This window comes from Chlorocebus sabaeus, chromosome 21 (genome assembly GCF_047675955.1).
Source record: "Chlorocebus sabaeus isolate Y175 chromosome 21, mChlSab1.0.hap1, whole genome shotgun sequence".
Classification (NCBI taxonomy): Eukaryota; Metazoa; Chordata; class Mammalia; order Primates; family Cercopithecidae; genus Chlorocebus; species Chlorocebus sabaeus.
In genome coordinates, this window is record NC_132924.1 from 62666649 (window position 1) to 62680390 (window position 13742).

The following is a 13742-nucleotide window of genomic DNA, read 5'->3' on the forward strand; positions in this document are numbered from 1 at the left end:
CCCAAGGAGGTTCCTTATCCCCCATCTAATAATGAATAATCATCCTTTGCAATAGAACAAAAAAATAAACACTGGACTCCACTTACTGAATCACCTAATTGTTTTTCCTAATTTGCACCACTAGCTGTATTTTCTTTAATAATAAATGGCTCACCACTATGAAAGATAAAGCTTACTTTTGCTAATTATGAAAAACCTCTGAAGCAACAGTTGCGTTAGCAAGTCCTGACAGTTAATGTATAGTTTGTTCTTTCAGGAAATGTTTTATGTTATGCTTTTACCAATGCATTAAAGTAAGTTAAACTGAATTGTACATGACTCAGGTGGAAATTATTGAATTTACTTTTTCTCCTGGATAGCCTGAGTTTCATTTTGCCTGGCTGTGTATCTGATATTACTCTGCTGCTTTACTTGTATAGATATAGTCTGAGTGTTTTTGGAGATAGGTGTTCCATTAGTAAAACCTGGGTACAGACAAAGGAAAGTTCTTTAACAATAGTAAATAAATGCTTATTATGCTTTTGTTGTAGATTCAGATAAAATAAACTTTTCATAGCTAATGATACCTGTATAATGGGTAGCAACAAGTGGTATTTCAAAGCCCTTGATTATTTATAATGCTACATAATCTGAAAAATCAGATATTTTTTTTTGTCATGCTTACTCTTATCATACAGAAAGTGCAAGAGATTCATATTAAAAGATTTTTTTTGCTTTGAATCAAATCTGCAAGGAAATATACATATTTCAAACTCATCACACATATACAAAGAGAAACATCAAGATCCTTGAATGATCATTTTATTAACAAATACGAACTTGAAATGTCAGTGATAAAATATATCAATATTGAATAAAAATGTGTGTAAACAGTAATTTTACAACTGGGAAGATATCTCCATTTTGTTAATTTTGGTGACGTCTTCCCAACCATGTCTAATCTTCAGTATCTTCTTCCTGAAGCATGGCAGGAATAGTATGCTTTTAAATATCAGGACAACAACTGGAAGGAAAACAGCTATCATAAAAGTTGGAGGTGTATACCATACAAATTGTTTTATATCTATCCACTTATTCCAGGCAAAAATCAATGCGTGTATTGTGGCCAGTAGAAGGGAAACAATTCCTAGCTTGCTCTGTAAGAGAAAAACAAAATTAGTGAAGATTGGTTCAATAAGAGTTTATCCCATCCTACCTCATCTGGATATATTCTGTTTCTTGGAAATCCTTTATCTATGATTGTTTTCCTATCACATTTCTCAACAATGTCCATTCACATCTTTATACTCTGTTTGCCTGTCCTCCTCACCTTACTTTTGGGTAATTTCTTGTCTCCAGGCTATTTAAGTGAACAAAATTCACAGCCCTTCTTTGAAGGCAGGTGATCAAAAACTCTGTCTATTCTTTCTCCACCATTTTGTACATCCCCTTATGATATTTACTTTTTGTGCTTTGTCTCTCGTGTTATTTGTCTTAATTCTGCTATCACAAGACACCTAAAATCAGGGACTGAGTCTTACTTATAACAGGATCCCTGCAGAATCAACACAATGATTTGCACATTTTAGATGCTCAATTAAATATAGGTAGACTGACTGAAGATTATAGCAAAAATCAATTTGACTTCAGTGATCTTTATCAATTGTGAAGGCAACTAATGTGATTCACTCTGATTTTGATAAATGAATAATGAAGTGAATGAACTTGGCCTATGTTTTTAAGAAATCAAATATTCTGATAACATGGAAATATATGAACAATTTTTTCAATGTCTGCACAAAATAGAGAGATCCAGAGATGTGACGAAACATTTCAGCTTGCATTGGGTTGCTTTGTCACTACGGAGATAAAGTTGCTTACAAATAGTTGTTCACCTATGTAATCTTAACAGTGTTCTGACAACAGCTCTTTTATATGACTTCTGACCTCTATTCACTTTACTGGAAATGTCATTAGCCTGCCAGAACAAATCTAACTCACAATTATTCAGGCGCATTCTTAAGTCCCAATGAATACCATCAAATAGCTAAGTTTATGTTTTCAGATATGAATCTCCAAGGTAACTTCTAGTGTAACCAGTTTTCAGATTTTAAGTGAAACATTTCTAGGTAACTAGTTGAAAAACACATGTCATTGGTTGAAAATTAATTTTACCAAATGTGTATTGTATACTTATTATGGGCTAGGTATTGTGCATATAGTAGAATAGGCTCAGTTGTCAAGATGCAGTCTTAAATTCCTAAGTAAGTCTAAAAAGCAGTGTTCATCATATGTGTAACAGGCAGAGCAATGTATGAAGAAAGCTATTTAATGAGGACCAGAGAAATCCAATGGCTATAAGGCTGAACCTATAAAATTAGGAAACTCTGTGAGAATGTGGTATCAACTCTAAGCTACACTGGAATCATTCAGATGGAGGCATACTTTCCAGCCTAATCAGATGCCTAATAAAGTGTTGGAGTATACGTGTGGACATGTAGAAGGGATAATTGGTAATGTCTGACCTTGTGGAAATTTCCAAAGATGTCTACCCATAAAAGGTAACTGGCAGTGTTTATGACTGAATTAAATTTAGTCCTTTGAACCCTGTCACACAAGGATCCCCGAGTGAATTCTGGTGCATCACTCTTTTTATGGATAATCTACCACCAGAAGATAAACTTCAGTAAATCTGAGATAGTTTTAAAATTCCAAGAATATTTAGAAACTTCAAGTGAGTAAGCTATATAAAATGTAAGCTGGAAAAAGCAGCCACTGAAATGAGATACTAGAATGTCTTTGGTAGGTAAAACTCTATTATTTCAAGGAGAGTTTTTGTTTCTGGAAAGTACTAAGTTGTGTAACATAAAAGGCATTACTAAATTCAGGTGACAAGTAAAAGAATATTTTTATTTTTAAAGAACTAATAAACCATGCATATTGGATTCCTAAAATGTCACATTAGATGGGTAGCAAATTGTCTAACAAGTTTCAAATATTAGAATGAGCAGGCTGAGCATGGTGGCTTATGACTGTCATCTCAGCACTTTGGGAGGCCGAGGTGGGAGGATCATTTGAGGTCAGGAGATCGAGACCAGCCTGGCCAACATGGGGAAACCCTGTCTCTACTAAAAATACAAAAATTAGCTGGGCATAGTGATGGGTGCCTGTAATCCCAGCTACTCAGGAGGCTGAGGCAGGAGAATCACCTGAACCCAGGAGGTGCAGGTTACAGTGAGCCGAGATCGTGCCACTGTATTCCAGCATGGGCAACAGAGCAAGACTTCATCTCAAAAAAAAAAAAAAAGAATACTTTAATGCCTTTTATTTATGTCTAGGAAACATTTGTCCTAATTAAAGCAATAGGGAAAACAACAGGAGAGCACATTACTAATTGGAACAAGTACAAGATCTTTGCTATTGAAAAACATTTGTTATTTTTTATGGGACAAAGTCAACATATTAAATATCATAAGCACAAAAAGAAGATTCATCTCTTAGGGTTATTTTATATATTATTTACCTGAATATAGTGAAATTCTCTCCATGTCAAAGAGTCACTCACAGATGGAATTGATGTCACAGCCAACAGAGCCAGTATTGCCAGTCCCACAATCCCCAGAGACACATAAATCTCCATTCTCCAAACATCATGCTCAATCCAGGCATCTTCTTTATTTTGTTGGACCTACCAGAAGGTAAATAAAGAAAAAAGAAATGCAAACAACAGTTATTTCCTGAATATGAATCTCCTTCTACACTCTTCCCTGTGTCTACTATGAAGCCCTGATAACAGGTCTCTACAAATTTATGACTTTTTCTTTGTTTTCTTTTGCACTCCTCTAAGACAAATGACATAGGAGCTATCACTTTTTTTCTTGAATGCAATATTTCCATAATCTATTAATTTTCTAATAATTATTTGACGGTTTACTTGAATAGAACTGCAATGTGCATGCATATGTGGTAAACAAGGAGAAGAACAATAGTATTAAAAAGTAATCTTGTGAGGGTGGTAGAAGTTTGAAATGTGGCCTTGTCCATGAACAAAATGTTTCTTGTGTTGCTAAAGTTGTACCTTATTTTCAGTTTAAAAAACATTTCTCAATATAAAACAGTCTGACAACCAAGCCCTAGTAAAATTATAATAAAAATTTTAAAATAGATGACTTTTCAACACAGAGTTTCAACAGGGTTGGGGTATTGATATTACAATGAGAAATGATTAATTTGTTAGGTGACTTAGACTTTTTATTAGTAACAGTGTCAGCATTGCCATCTTACCTGTTGATATGCCCAGTTTAGCAACTTGTATCTGTAGGATCGCCTCATTGGGTAAGACAGACTATAAATTGCATGCAGTACAGCAAAAAAGAAACTGAGAAGCCCAAACTGCTTTCTTGTTAACATCCACTTATCCAACCAATGTGGAAACTTCTTATACTTGGTTCCATTATGAAGTTGGACAATTGCTGCTATCACACCTGGCAGGTAAACCAATGCCAAGAGAGTGATGGAAACCATTGGCAAGACTTTGTTGATGACCAGGATTGGAATTTTATAAAAATATTGTTGATGGGAAGTTGCTAAAGGGTGAATTACTTCCCTCAGAAGAGTGTAAAGAAAAGTCAGAGATGCTATAATAGCAGCTATTTTAATTGGCAAGTGCCACTGTGGAAAGAGTTCCTGTGTGTGCTGAAGTTCTGAAGGGCAGTCAAATTCATCAGCATGGGCTGTTTGGTGCAAATGCAAAAGCACAGGTCTTTTTAGCATGCTGGTCTCTCCTGTGTCCTTATGCTATAAAGGAAATAAAATAAACATCTTAAAATTGAACAAAACAATGGGATCCCTTGAACTAATTACTTATTGCTCAATCATTGTGCTTCTCATTGAATAAGGGCATTCAGAATCTTGCTTTTGAATACTGGTTAGTTGAAGATAGCATAGTCTATGTAGCACTGAAAGACTTTTGTCTTTTGCACAAAAGAAATACATGCTTCAGACAGGTAAGACAGTTAACTTGAAAAATGGAATTATTTCATTTTATGCACACTGTTACTTTTATAAAGTATATGCTTATAATTTATTACTTTTCCCTATTAAAATTATTAGGATTAAATAAATAATTTCCACTAAACTTCCACTGAGATAATTTGGAAGAGTTTGGAACCAAAATTTTCTGCCACTTTTTCAGTCAAAAAATGTAGTAAGAAACACTTAATCCTGTGTTTAACCAAAAGTGGAAAAAGTGATTCTTATCCAAAAGTAGATTTATTTGGTTATACAGTGATTTGTCAATTTACTAGATGATCTCTTGGTAAGCTGCCATTGTATCTATGACAAAAACGCTTGCTTACAAAATTACTGTTAAATGGGCATTGATGACTTTTTTTAAACTTAGAACTATAGATTGTCAGAAAGAATTGGATGGGACTTGGGGATGATCTGGTCCAAGGCTTTCATGGTATAGACAAACCAAGACCCCAGATTTTCAGTAACTTATTCAAGGTTATTCAGTTAAGTCCCTGAAAATCAGTGAAGGTACTATTTCTCTTACACATGCTACTCTGTCCTTCACAGTATCAGTGACAATAATACAAGTCCAGATATCAGCAGACTAGGGTGAAAAATCACTTTCATAACACTAGGAGATACAGAATGGCATCTCAATTATGTTTAAAGATGTAAATTATTATTTATTATTGTTATTATTAATATTTTACCAAATAATCGTCTTCTTCTAAATTTCTCCTAGGCTTCATTTTCCAAAGTTCTTCTTCGTTTGTGATGTCTTTTCTGCTTTCCATTAATTCTATAAAATAGTATGGCTTCAGTCACCTGTAAAAATAAAAATAATTACTTTCATGTCTATTCTACTTATGAAAATGTGAATGTTTGATGGAACAATATAAAAAATTTACTTGCTTAAAGACTAGAGTGGCAGATAAAGTACAATAAAAATTCAAATAGTGACTGATTTATACATTTAACCTCATATTATAATCTGTAAGAGTTTCAAACCAATGCCCTCTTATCAATGGTAACTGTTCTTTTTTATCCACTTATTTGTTCCATGAATAACCCAGGTGCCTGTATGGATTACAAAGGATCAGATGTTGCCTTTTACTTTAGGAAGATTTAACTTCAGATTTCCATCTGGAGGAAAGTCAACTCCTTTCAATGGCAAATATAATTAGGAATGCATTATATTGAGAGTAATAATGTCATCAATGGAGGTTGGAGGTAGCTGATATAAGATTTATGTTTAACAGAATTTTGGGGTTGACACTGGAGTCTGAAACAGTATTTTCAGAGTACCGCTTTTCTTTTGGAGTAAGAGGTTGGTCTTTGTTTGGAAGATGTGAAGATGTGAATTGCTAGTATGTTTCCAGTGGAAGTGGTAAGTTGTGCCGCATTAATGATGCGCCCAGTCTTCTGGTCAACCCTGTGGAAAACAACTTTTCAAATTTTTCACTTGATAAAACAAACTTTTCCTTAGCAAACTCACAGATCCTCATCCAGGATTGGTGTAACATTTTTTAGGGAAAGTAAACATATGTCACAGTATTATTCATTGTTTTTATTAGTTCTGAATTTATTTCCAGAGGAATACATCTTCAATTTACACTTTATGAAATTCAATGAGAAAAACAGAGTAGATATACAACAATTTGATTGACAGAAAACATTCCAAATGTTTCTGAAGTTTAGAACACGTGTAGTACTGTTTTAGGCGGAAAGCTGTTTCCAGGAATAGTTTAAAATACAGTGATGTATCACATGACATTTTGGTCAATGACTGTATATGTAACAGTGGTCCCATAAGATTATAATGGAGCAAAAATATTCCTATTGCCTACTATTTACAATACTATACTTTTTATCATTATTGTGAAGTGTACTCCTTCTACTTACAAAAAAAGAGCTAACTGTAAACAGCCCTAGGCAGTTCCTTCAGGAGGTCTTCCAGAAGAAGGCATTGTTACCATAGAAGATGGCAGCTCCATGCCTGTTACTCCCCCTGAAGACCTTCCAGTGGGACAAGATGTAGAGGTGGAAGACAGTGATACTGATGATCCTGACCCTGGGTAGGCCCAGGCTAATGTGTGTGTTTGTGTCTTAGTTTCAACAAAAAAGTCTAAAAAGAAAAAAAAAAAAAAATAGAAATAGAAAAGAACCTTAAAGAATAAGTATATAAACAAAGAAAATATTTTGTATGGCTGTACAATGTGACTATGTTTTAAGCTAAGTGTATTACAAAAAGAGTAAAAAAAAAGTTAATAAAGTAAAAAAGTTACAGTAAGTTAATTTATTATTAAAGAAAATAATTTTTCCATAAATGTAGGGTAGCCTAAGTGTATAGCATTTATAAAGTCTATAGTAGTGTACAGTAATGTCCCAGGCCTTCACATTCACTCACTACTCACTCACTGACTCTCCCAGAGCAACTTCCAGTTCTGCAAGTTCCATTAACAGTAAGTGTCCTGTATAAAATAAACAATTTTTTATCTTTTATACTATATATGTATGTTTACTATACCTTTTCTATGTTCAAATACACAAATACTTACCATTGTGTTTCAACTGCCCACAGTACTCAGCACAGTAATACGCTATACAGATTAGTAGCCTAGAAACAATAGACTATACCATCTAGCCTAAGTAGGCAGGAGGCGGTATCATCTAAGTTTATGTAAGTACACTCTACGATGTTTCCTCAACAATGAAATCCTGCCTTTCAATGAATTTCTCAGAATGTATCCTGTCATAAAGAGACATGACTGTTCTTAAAACATTCTCCAAGTTTTAAAGGTTTAACCATAACAAAGAATAAAGAGTTGCTTTTACATATGCCAGCATTTTCTTTGTTGAGGTACTTGTGGAATAATTTCCAGATATGATCTATTTCCAAATTACAGAACATTCATGATGAAGATATTTGTTGTTTTAGTTTGCCCACATTCTTTTCTGATTTAAAACATTTCCTCCACTTGGAGAAATGCCCCTCCCTCCCTCCAATATGATTTTGGGAGGTTGCACAAAATAGTAACACCCATCCCCTGGTCACAGAAGTGGGTATATGAGTCAGGCCTGGGCAATCAGTTTCCTATTCTCCCACTGATTGGCTTAGGGATGGCCCAGAACCCTACTTAAACCATGGTCATTCTGTGATATTTATATATGGAAGTGGAAGAGAGAGATGAGATGTTTTTAACATTTTGTTAAGATAGGACAGTATGAGCCTGCCATGCTTTTTTCTCCATGCTCTAAGAAGGAAGATGTTTTCATTAGAAAAGAAGAAAGCCAACACAGAAGCAGAACAAGTGGAGGAAGACAAAGAAGAGTCCTGCTGGCATATTTCAGTATTTAGAGTCCCTGAGACTAGATCCTGAATTTTTCAGTTAGACAGTCAACACATTCCCTTTCTTTTGTTGTTTAAGTTAGTGTGATTTGGGTGTTCACCACTGGCATGCAAAAGAATTCTGAGTAAAACATATGCCAATCATCAAGTATTTATGAACCCAACTCTGTGATCAACATTAAAGAGGAAAAACAGAAATGACACTCATGCCTGCTCTGGAGGAAATGACACTCTGTCTCCTTAAGAAGCATTATTCCAAGTGATTTGGGGACCTAACCAAGTGTATCAGGCTGTTCTCGCACTGCGATAAAGAAATACCCGAGACTGGGTAATTATTATAAAGAAAGGAGATTTAATTGGCTCATGGTTCCATAGGCCGTACAGGAAGCATGGCAACATCTGCTTCAGGGGAGGCCTCAGAGGTATTATAGTCATGGCGGAAGGTGAAGTGGGAGCAGGCATCTTACATTATCGCAGTGGTTCCCAACCTTTTTGGCACCAGAGACTGGTTTCGTGGAAGACAATTTTTCCAAGTGGGGGAAGGGGGATAGGGTTTCGAGGTGAAACTGTTCTACCTCAGATCATCAGGCAATAGTTAGATTCTCGTAAGGAGCGCACAACCTAGATCACCTTGCATGTGCAGTTTGCAATAGGGTTCGTGCACTTAATGAGAATCTAATGCCACCGTTCATCTGACAGGAGGTGGAGCTCACGCAGTAATGCTCGCTGGCCTGCTGCTCACCTCCTGCTGTGCAGCCCGGTTCCTAACAGGCCACTGATACCAGTCTACGGCCAGGGGGTTGGGCACCCCTGCACTAACGTGACACCACCACCAAGGGCGGGATGGTGTTAAACCATGAGTTACTGCTCCCATGGTCCAATCACCTCCCACCAGACCCCAGCTCCAGCACTGGGGGTTACATTTCAACATGAGATCTGAGAGGGCGACACAGCTCCAAACCATATCAGCAACATAATAGTTTGTGGGGTCAGGGAGGGAGGTGCTAGGAATGGAAGTGTCACCTACTATAATCAAATGTAAGAAATAATTCACTATGTTTAGAAGATGTTTTAACTTTGAGAGTTGCAGGATGGTAACAAATTCATCTACATTTATTCAATATGAATTCATTAACTATATTGTGAACAACAATGTAAGGCAGGAGAAATACAAAGTTAAATGAGATAAAGCCTCTGTTCTGAAAAACCTTAAGGTCTAGAAGAGAAAGTAGGCATTTCAACAAGTAACTGCATGGTAGAGCGATGTATCCTAGAGGAGGATAAAGTTTTATAGGCAGGTAGTGGCATGGGAAGGGAAGCAGAAGAAAAGGCTGAGGGCTGTCTTCTAGACCCAGTCCTGGGGTAGGTAGCAGGTTGGCAGTGTTTGCTGACTGCTGGCCACTGCAAACGGAGTCTGGGTGGAAAACCAGAGTGGCCCTGGAGAGTTACTCAGTCATTTGTCTGCATGGTAAGTAGACCACACGCAAGAGCAAAGCCAAGGAAAAGCCCGTGACAGTGAGGGAGCTTGTTGACTGGGTAGCCCACAGTCAGTTCTATGCCCATAAACCAGGAAAACAAACTATGAGTCAAATAAATTTGTTAGTTTCCATCAGACATTAACCAAAATGTAATTTAAGTTCTACAGTAAAATCTTTTCATAAAAAGAAAAATAACAGAAAACCTAGTGTTAAAATGTTAGGAACTCCAGAATTCAACCCAAAGTTCTCTTCCGTCCTCTTTTAAAAAAGTGAAGCATATTTCTAAAGCGACTGCTGTTTTGCTGTACCAGGATGGCTGCCCTGGTGTTCCTAAATGTTGGCACAGACCAACTGACTCATGTTTATGTTCCACAGTTGAGAATATGAAGAAGCCCAATGACTGGAATATACTGTAGGTTGCATTGCATTTCCAACCTTTTATACTTTCAAGTGCACACTTGTTTTACATTTAACTAAGTGGAGTTTTTTTATTTTTTATTTTTTTTATTTTTTCCACTGCGCTGTTTTTCTTTTTAAGCATTGCTTTCTCTCTATGCTTAACATTCATGTTAAATGAATAACCTTTTATTACATGTCAGGATGTGGAGGGAAATGTATTTTACAAAAGTAACAAAGTTAAGAAATTTGGAAGTGTACAAAAATTTGTCTACAAACTCCTTCCAGTGGATTTGACCAGAATTACATATTTAAAGCCTTGACTGACTATTTTGGAGGGAACCTGAACCCCACCCAGATCCTGAAAGAGTAGGGCCAGTGTTCTAAGGACTAAAAATGAAAACCTCTGTTACCAGGAAACCCGAAGACAAGAAGTAGCACGATTTTAAGTACTGTGCACCAATCATTCGTCAATGCCCAGCAAACTCTGGCGACTTTGCCACGTTAAAAAACTTGCCATCAAAATCCAACCTGAGCACAAACTTAATAATCTATCACAACCTTAAGCCCCTAGCGAAAAGGCTTCCTGTGAGTCCCTGTCTCCCCGCAACCCCCGGCCCGGCCACAACCCAGCTGGGCTGGAAGGCAGCGCGTCCTAGAGCCGCGCAAAAGGGGAGAATTGAGCAACGCTCACCCAGGAGGGCCGCCGTCCGGGTCCCGAGAAGGCGTGCGACCCACTACACCCCTCCCAATACTGGAAGCCGGCGCCCAGCCTTGCAGGGACACGCGGACGGACTCGAGGAGGAAGCGGCCAGTGAGAACGATTCAAGGGACTCACCCACTCCTCGCCGTAGCTTGACCGTGAGTCTCGGCTGCCGCTGCTGCCCGGAGGTGCCGGCCCCACGCGGCGCCTGAGCCTCCAGAGCGCGGAGCCTCCACGCCTGCTGCAGGCCCCGCCTCCTTGTCAGTTGAGCGTCCAGCGCCACCTGCTGGCGCCCGGCGTCCTCAGGGTTCGGGACCGTCCTGGAGGCTAAGACTCTCCAAGTCGCACTCCTACCTCTCCGTTTCCTCTCAAACGCCCTGTGCCCTGCCCTTGAGGTCCGTTCTGCGCCCTCCAACCCTTCGCCTTTTGTTTAATCTCCACTAAGGAACGTTGTGCATTTCTCTAGAGCAGTGGTTCTCAAACTTTAGCGTGTATAAGAATTTACCCGGGGGCTTATTAAAACACCGAATGTTGGGCTGTCCACCCACAGGTTCCGGTTCAGTATGTCTGGGATGGGGCCTGAGATTCTCATTTCCAACAAGTTCACATGAGATATGGAAGCATTCCCAGATCACACTTTGAGATAGACCGTTTAGAGCTTACAAACCCTTCCCACACGTTAGCTTATTTATTTTTATTTTATTATTTTTTTTGAGACGGAGTCTCAGTCTGTCGCCCAGACTACAGTGCAGTGGCGCGATCTCGGCTCACTGCAACCTCCGGACCCGGGTTCAAGCGATTCTCCTGCCTCAGCCTCCCGAGTAGCTGGGATTACAGGCGCCTGCCACCGCGCCCGTCTAATTTTTGTATTTTTAGTAGAGACGGGGTTTCACCATCTTGGCCAGGCTGGTCCTGAACTCCTGACCTCGTGATCCACCCGCCTCGGCCTCCCAAAGTGCTGGGATTACAGGCGTGAGCCACCAAGCCCAGCCTGCTTATTTAAAACCTAACAGCCCGTCCTGAAATGGCTGTGACTGACAGTTTGAGGAATCCGAAGCTGATTTTCTGAGAGTGACTTGCTCCCTAAATTGTTCAAATTGTGTACCTTTAATAGCACAAACCCTGCTCTCCAGCCGGAAAAAAACCTTAAACCCCATGTTTACTCTGTCCCTCCCTTCCTTGCCTCAACTTTTAAGTGCAGCTTCCCATATCCTAGCTCAACGAAGTATTCCAAACTAAGTTAACTGTTAATATTCCAAAGTTTTGGAAAAAGACAACTTGAGCAGGGGATTTACTTCTCTCCGTTGGAACCAGCCTCAGGGTAGCGTCTGAGACATGAATTGCAAAATTCTGGGGATTTGGTATACAACATTCTCAGGACTAAGCTGAGTAGAAAACGCAAAGGAAAATAAACGCTCAACCACATTTACCATGATTGTTTTTTATTCAACTGCTAGGGCACTGAAGACTGTTCATGTTTTGATATAAGTATTTTCTGTAGTCACTGACTTTCCATGGATTATTTTAAAACCCTTTGAAGATTAAATTACCGTGGACTGACCCCTTGTGGTGGAAATAGAATCTTACACCTGTTGTTTCTAGTGAAACTAGAAAATAATTTAAGTTTTAGAAAAAAAATCTGTGTAATCTTTGTGTGTGTAGCACAGACTACAAAGAATTAAGACTTTTTAACTGTGTCTAAGCATTGTTGAGTTTTAAAAGTGATCATGGGTCTTAAATGGTCAGACAAAACGATATGCTTTCATTGTTTAACATTTGGTAAAACCAAGGTCATTCTCTTTTTCACAATCTATTTTCCATATGAAAAGAGCAAAGAGTTATTGTGTTAACATAATAATATATTATATTAAATTAATAATATTAATATGGTTATAAAGCAAGCTACACTTAAAACTGCCTTTCCTTTTCTAATTAAAACATTTAAGATCAAACCCCAAATATTTTTGTTTTACAATTAGACTTTAGCAATTTTATTTCTGCACTTCTTATAAAAGTTTTTTTTTGTCCAATATTTTAGTGTGGAGAATAAATAGAGTATGTTCCAAAGTAAAATGATTAAAAGTGTGAGATTATTTACCAATTAGTTTGTAGATGTTATAAAAGCAACACAATATTCGATTAAGAAAAAAATGTTACTAAAAAGCTTTTATTGAGTTGCCAGGAGTTAGTATCATAGATGAACTGTCTGCAATTTTTGCATACAAATAACCTGTAATTTGAGGTATGAGATAAAGAAAAAAAATGTTTGTTGGGGGGCAGGTAATACAATGCCAGAGCATCTCAGAATGCTGAGTCAGCCTGTTTAGCACATACTTCTAAAAACAAGTGTGGCTTGTGGAAAGCCACATTATGCTATTGCAAATGTTGAAAGGCAAGTTGCTAGTTTTGCTGTGACTCTAAACAACTAGAGGATTTAAAATGGGAATTCAACCATGAGTTATAAATAAATTTGGATCTTTCAGAATATTCTGTAATAAACTTAAACTATAGTGAGAGCGCATATTAACAAAGTGGACCTCGGTGTTATTTGAGGTCAAATACTAAATTAGTGACTTCATAGTAACATGCTGTGGAGAAAATATAATTTAGAATCTATGAGTATTTTTGTCTGACAAATAAGCAACCTAATCTTAGAACCTGATGAGACGACCATTTTAAAAGTAAATGAAATACTACGGTGTGAGAGATAAAATAAAAAAAAATCATGCTATTAAAGAGAATCACAATGAGAAATAGACAGTAAATTTTAAGTGAATGACAAGAATTATGTTAAGCTTTTTCCTTTGGAAATCAAACTAACTCC

General features: G+C 37.5%; 1 protein-coding gene and 1 long non-coding RNA gene across 4 annotated transcripts in view; one reads left to right on the top strand and one right to left on the bottom strand.

The window, feature by feature from the left end:
- The window catches only part of LOC140709671 (uncharacterized), a 394478-nt gene that overhangs the window by 53836 nt on the left and 326900 nt on the right, over positions 1 to 13742 (top strand). The window lies entirely within an intron of this gene.
- On the bottom strand, positions 786 to 11164 carry STEAP1 (STEAP family member 1). 3 transcript variants are annotated; one of them, XM_007982252.3, is made up of 6 exons: positions 11054 to 11164; positions 7407 to 7463; positions 5703 to 5817; positions 4264 to 4776; positions 3503 to 3667; positions 786 to 1136 (listed from the first exon to the last, which is right to left on the bottom strand). In XM_007982252.3, the coding sequence occupies exons 3-6, from the start codon at positions 5784 to 5786 to the stop codon at positions 879 to 881; spliced, it is 1020 nt and encodes a 339-aa protein (XP_007980443.3). In that variant the 5' UTR covers positions 5787 to 5817; positions 7407 to 7463; positions 11054 to 11164; the 3' UTR covers positions 786 to 878. The 3 variants fall into 3 exon arrangements, with proteins under 3 accessions (XP_007980443.3, XP_007980441.3, XP_007980444.3); XM_007982250.3 differs by lacking the exon at positions 7407 to 7463 and having other exon boundaries at positions 11054 to 11163; XM_007982253.3 differs by lacking the exons at positions 7407 to 7463; positions 11054 to 11164 and adding an exon at positions 10910 to 11019.

Excerpts from the sequence above, each read along its gene's own strand:
- STEAP1 (XM_007982252.3), bottom strand. The coding sequence starts at position 5,786 with ATGGAAAGCAGAAAAGACATCACAAACGAAGAAGAACTTTGGAAAATG. Across the intron at positions 4,777-5,702 it reads TAGAAGAAGACGATTATTTG|CATAAGGACACAGGAGAGAC; the intron begins GTAAAATATTAA and ends TTTCCTTTATAG. Across the intron at positions 3,668-4,263 it reads TAAACTGGGCATATCAACAG|GTCCAACAAAATAAAGAAGA; the intron begins GTAAGATGGCAA and ends ACCTTCTGGTAG.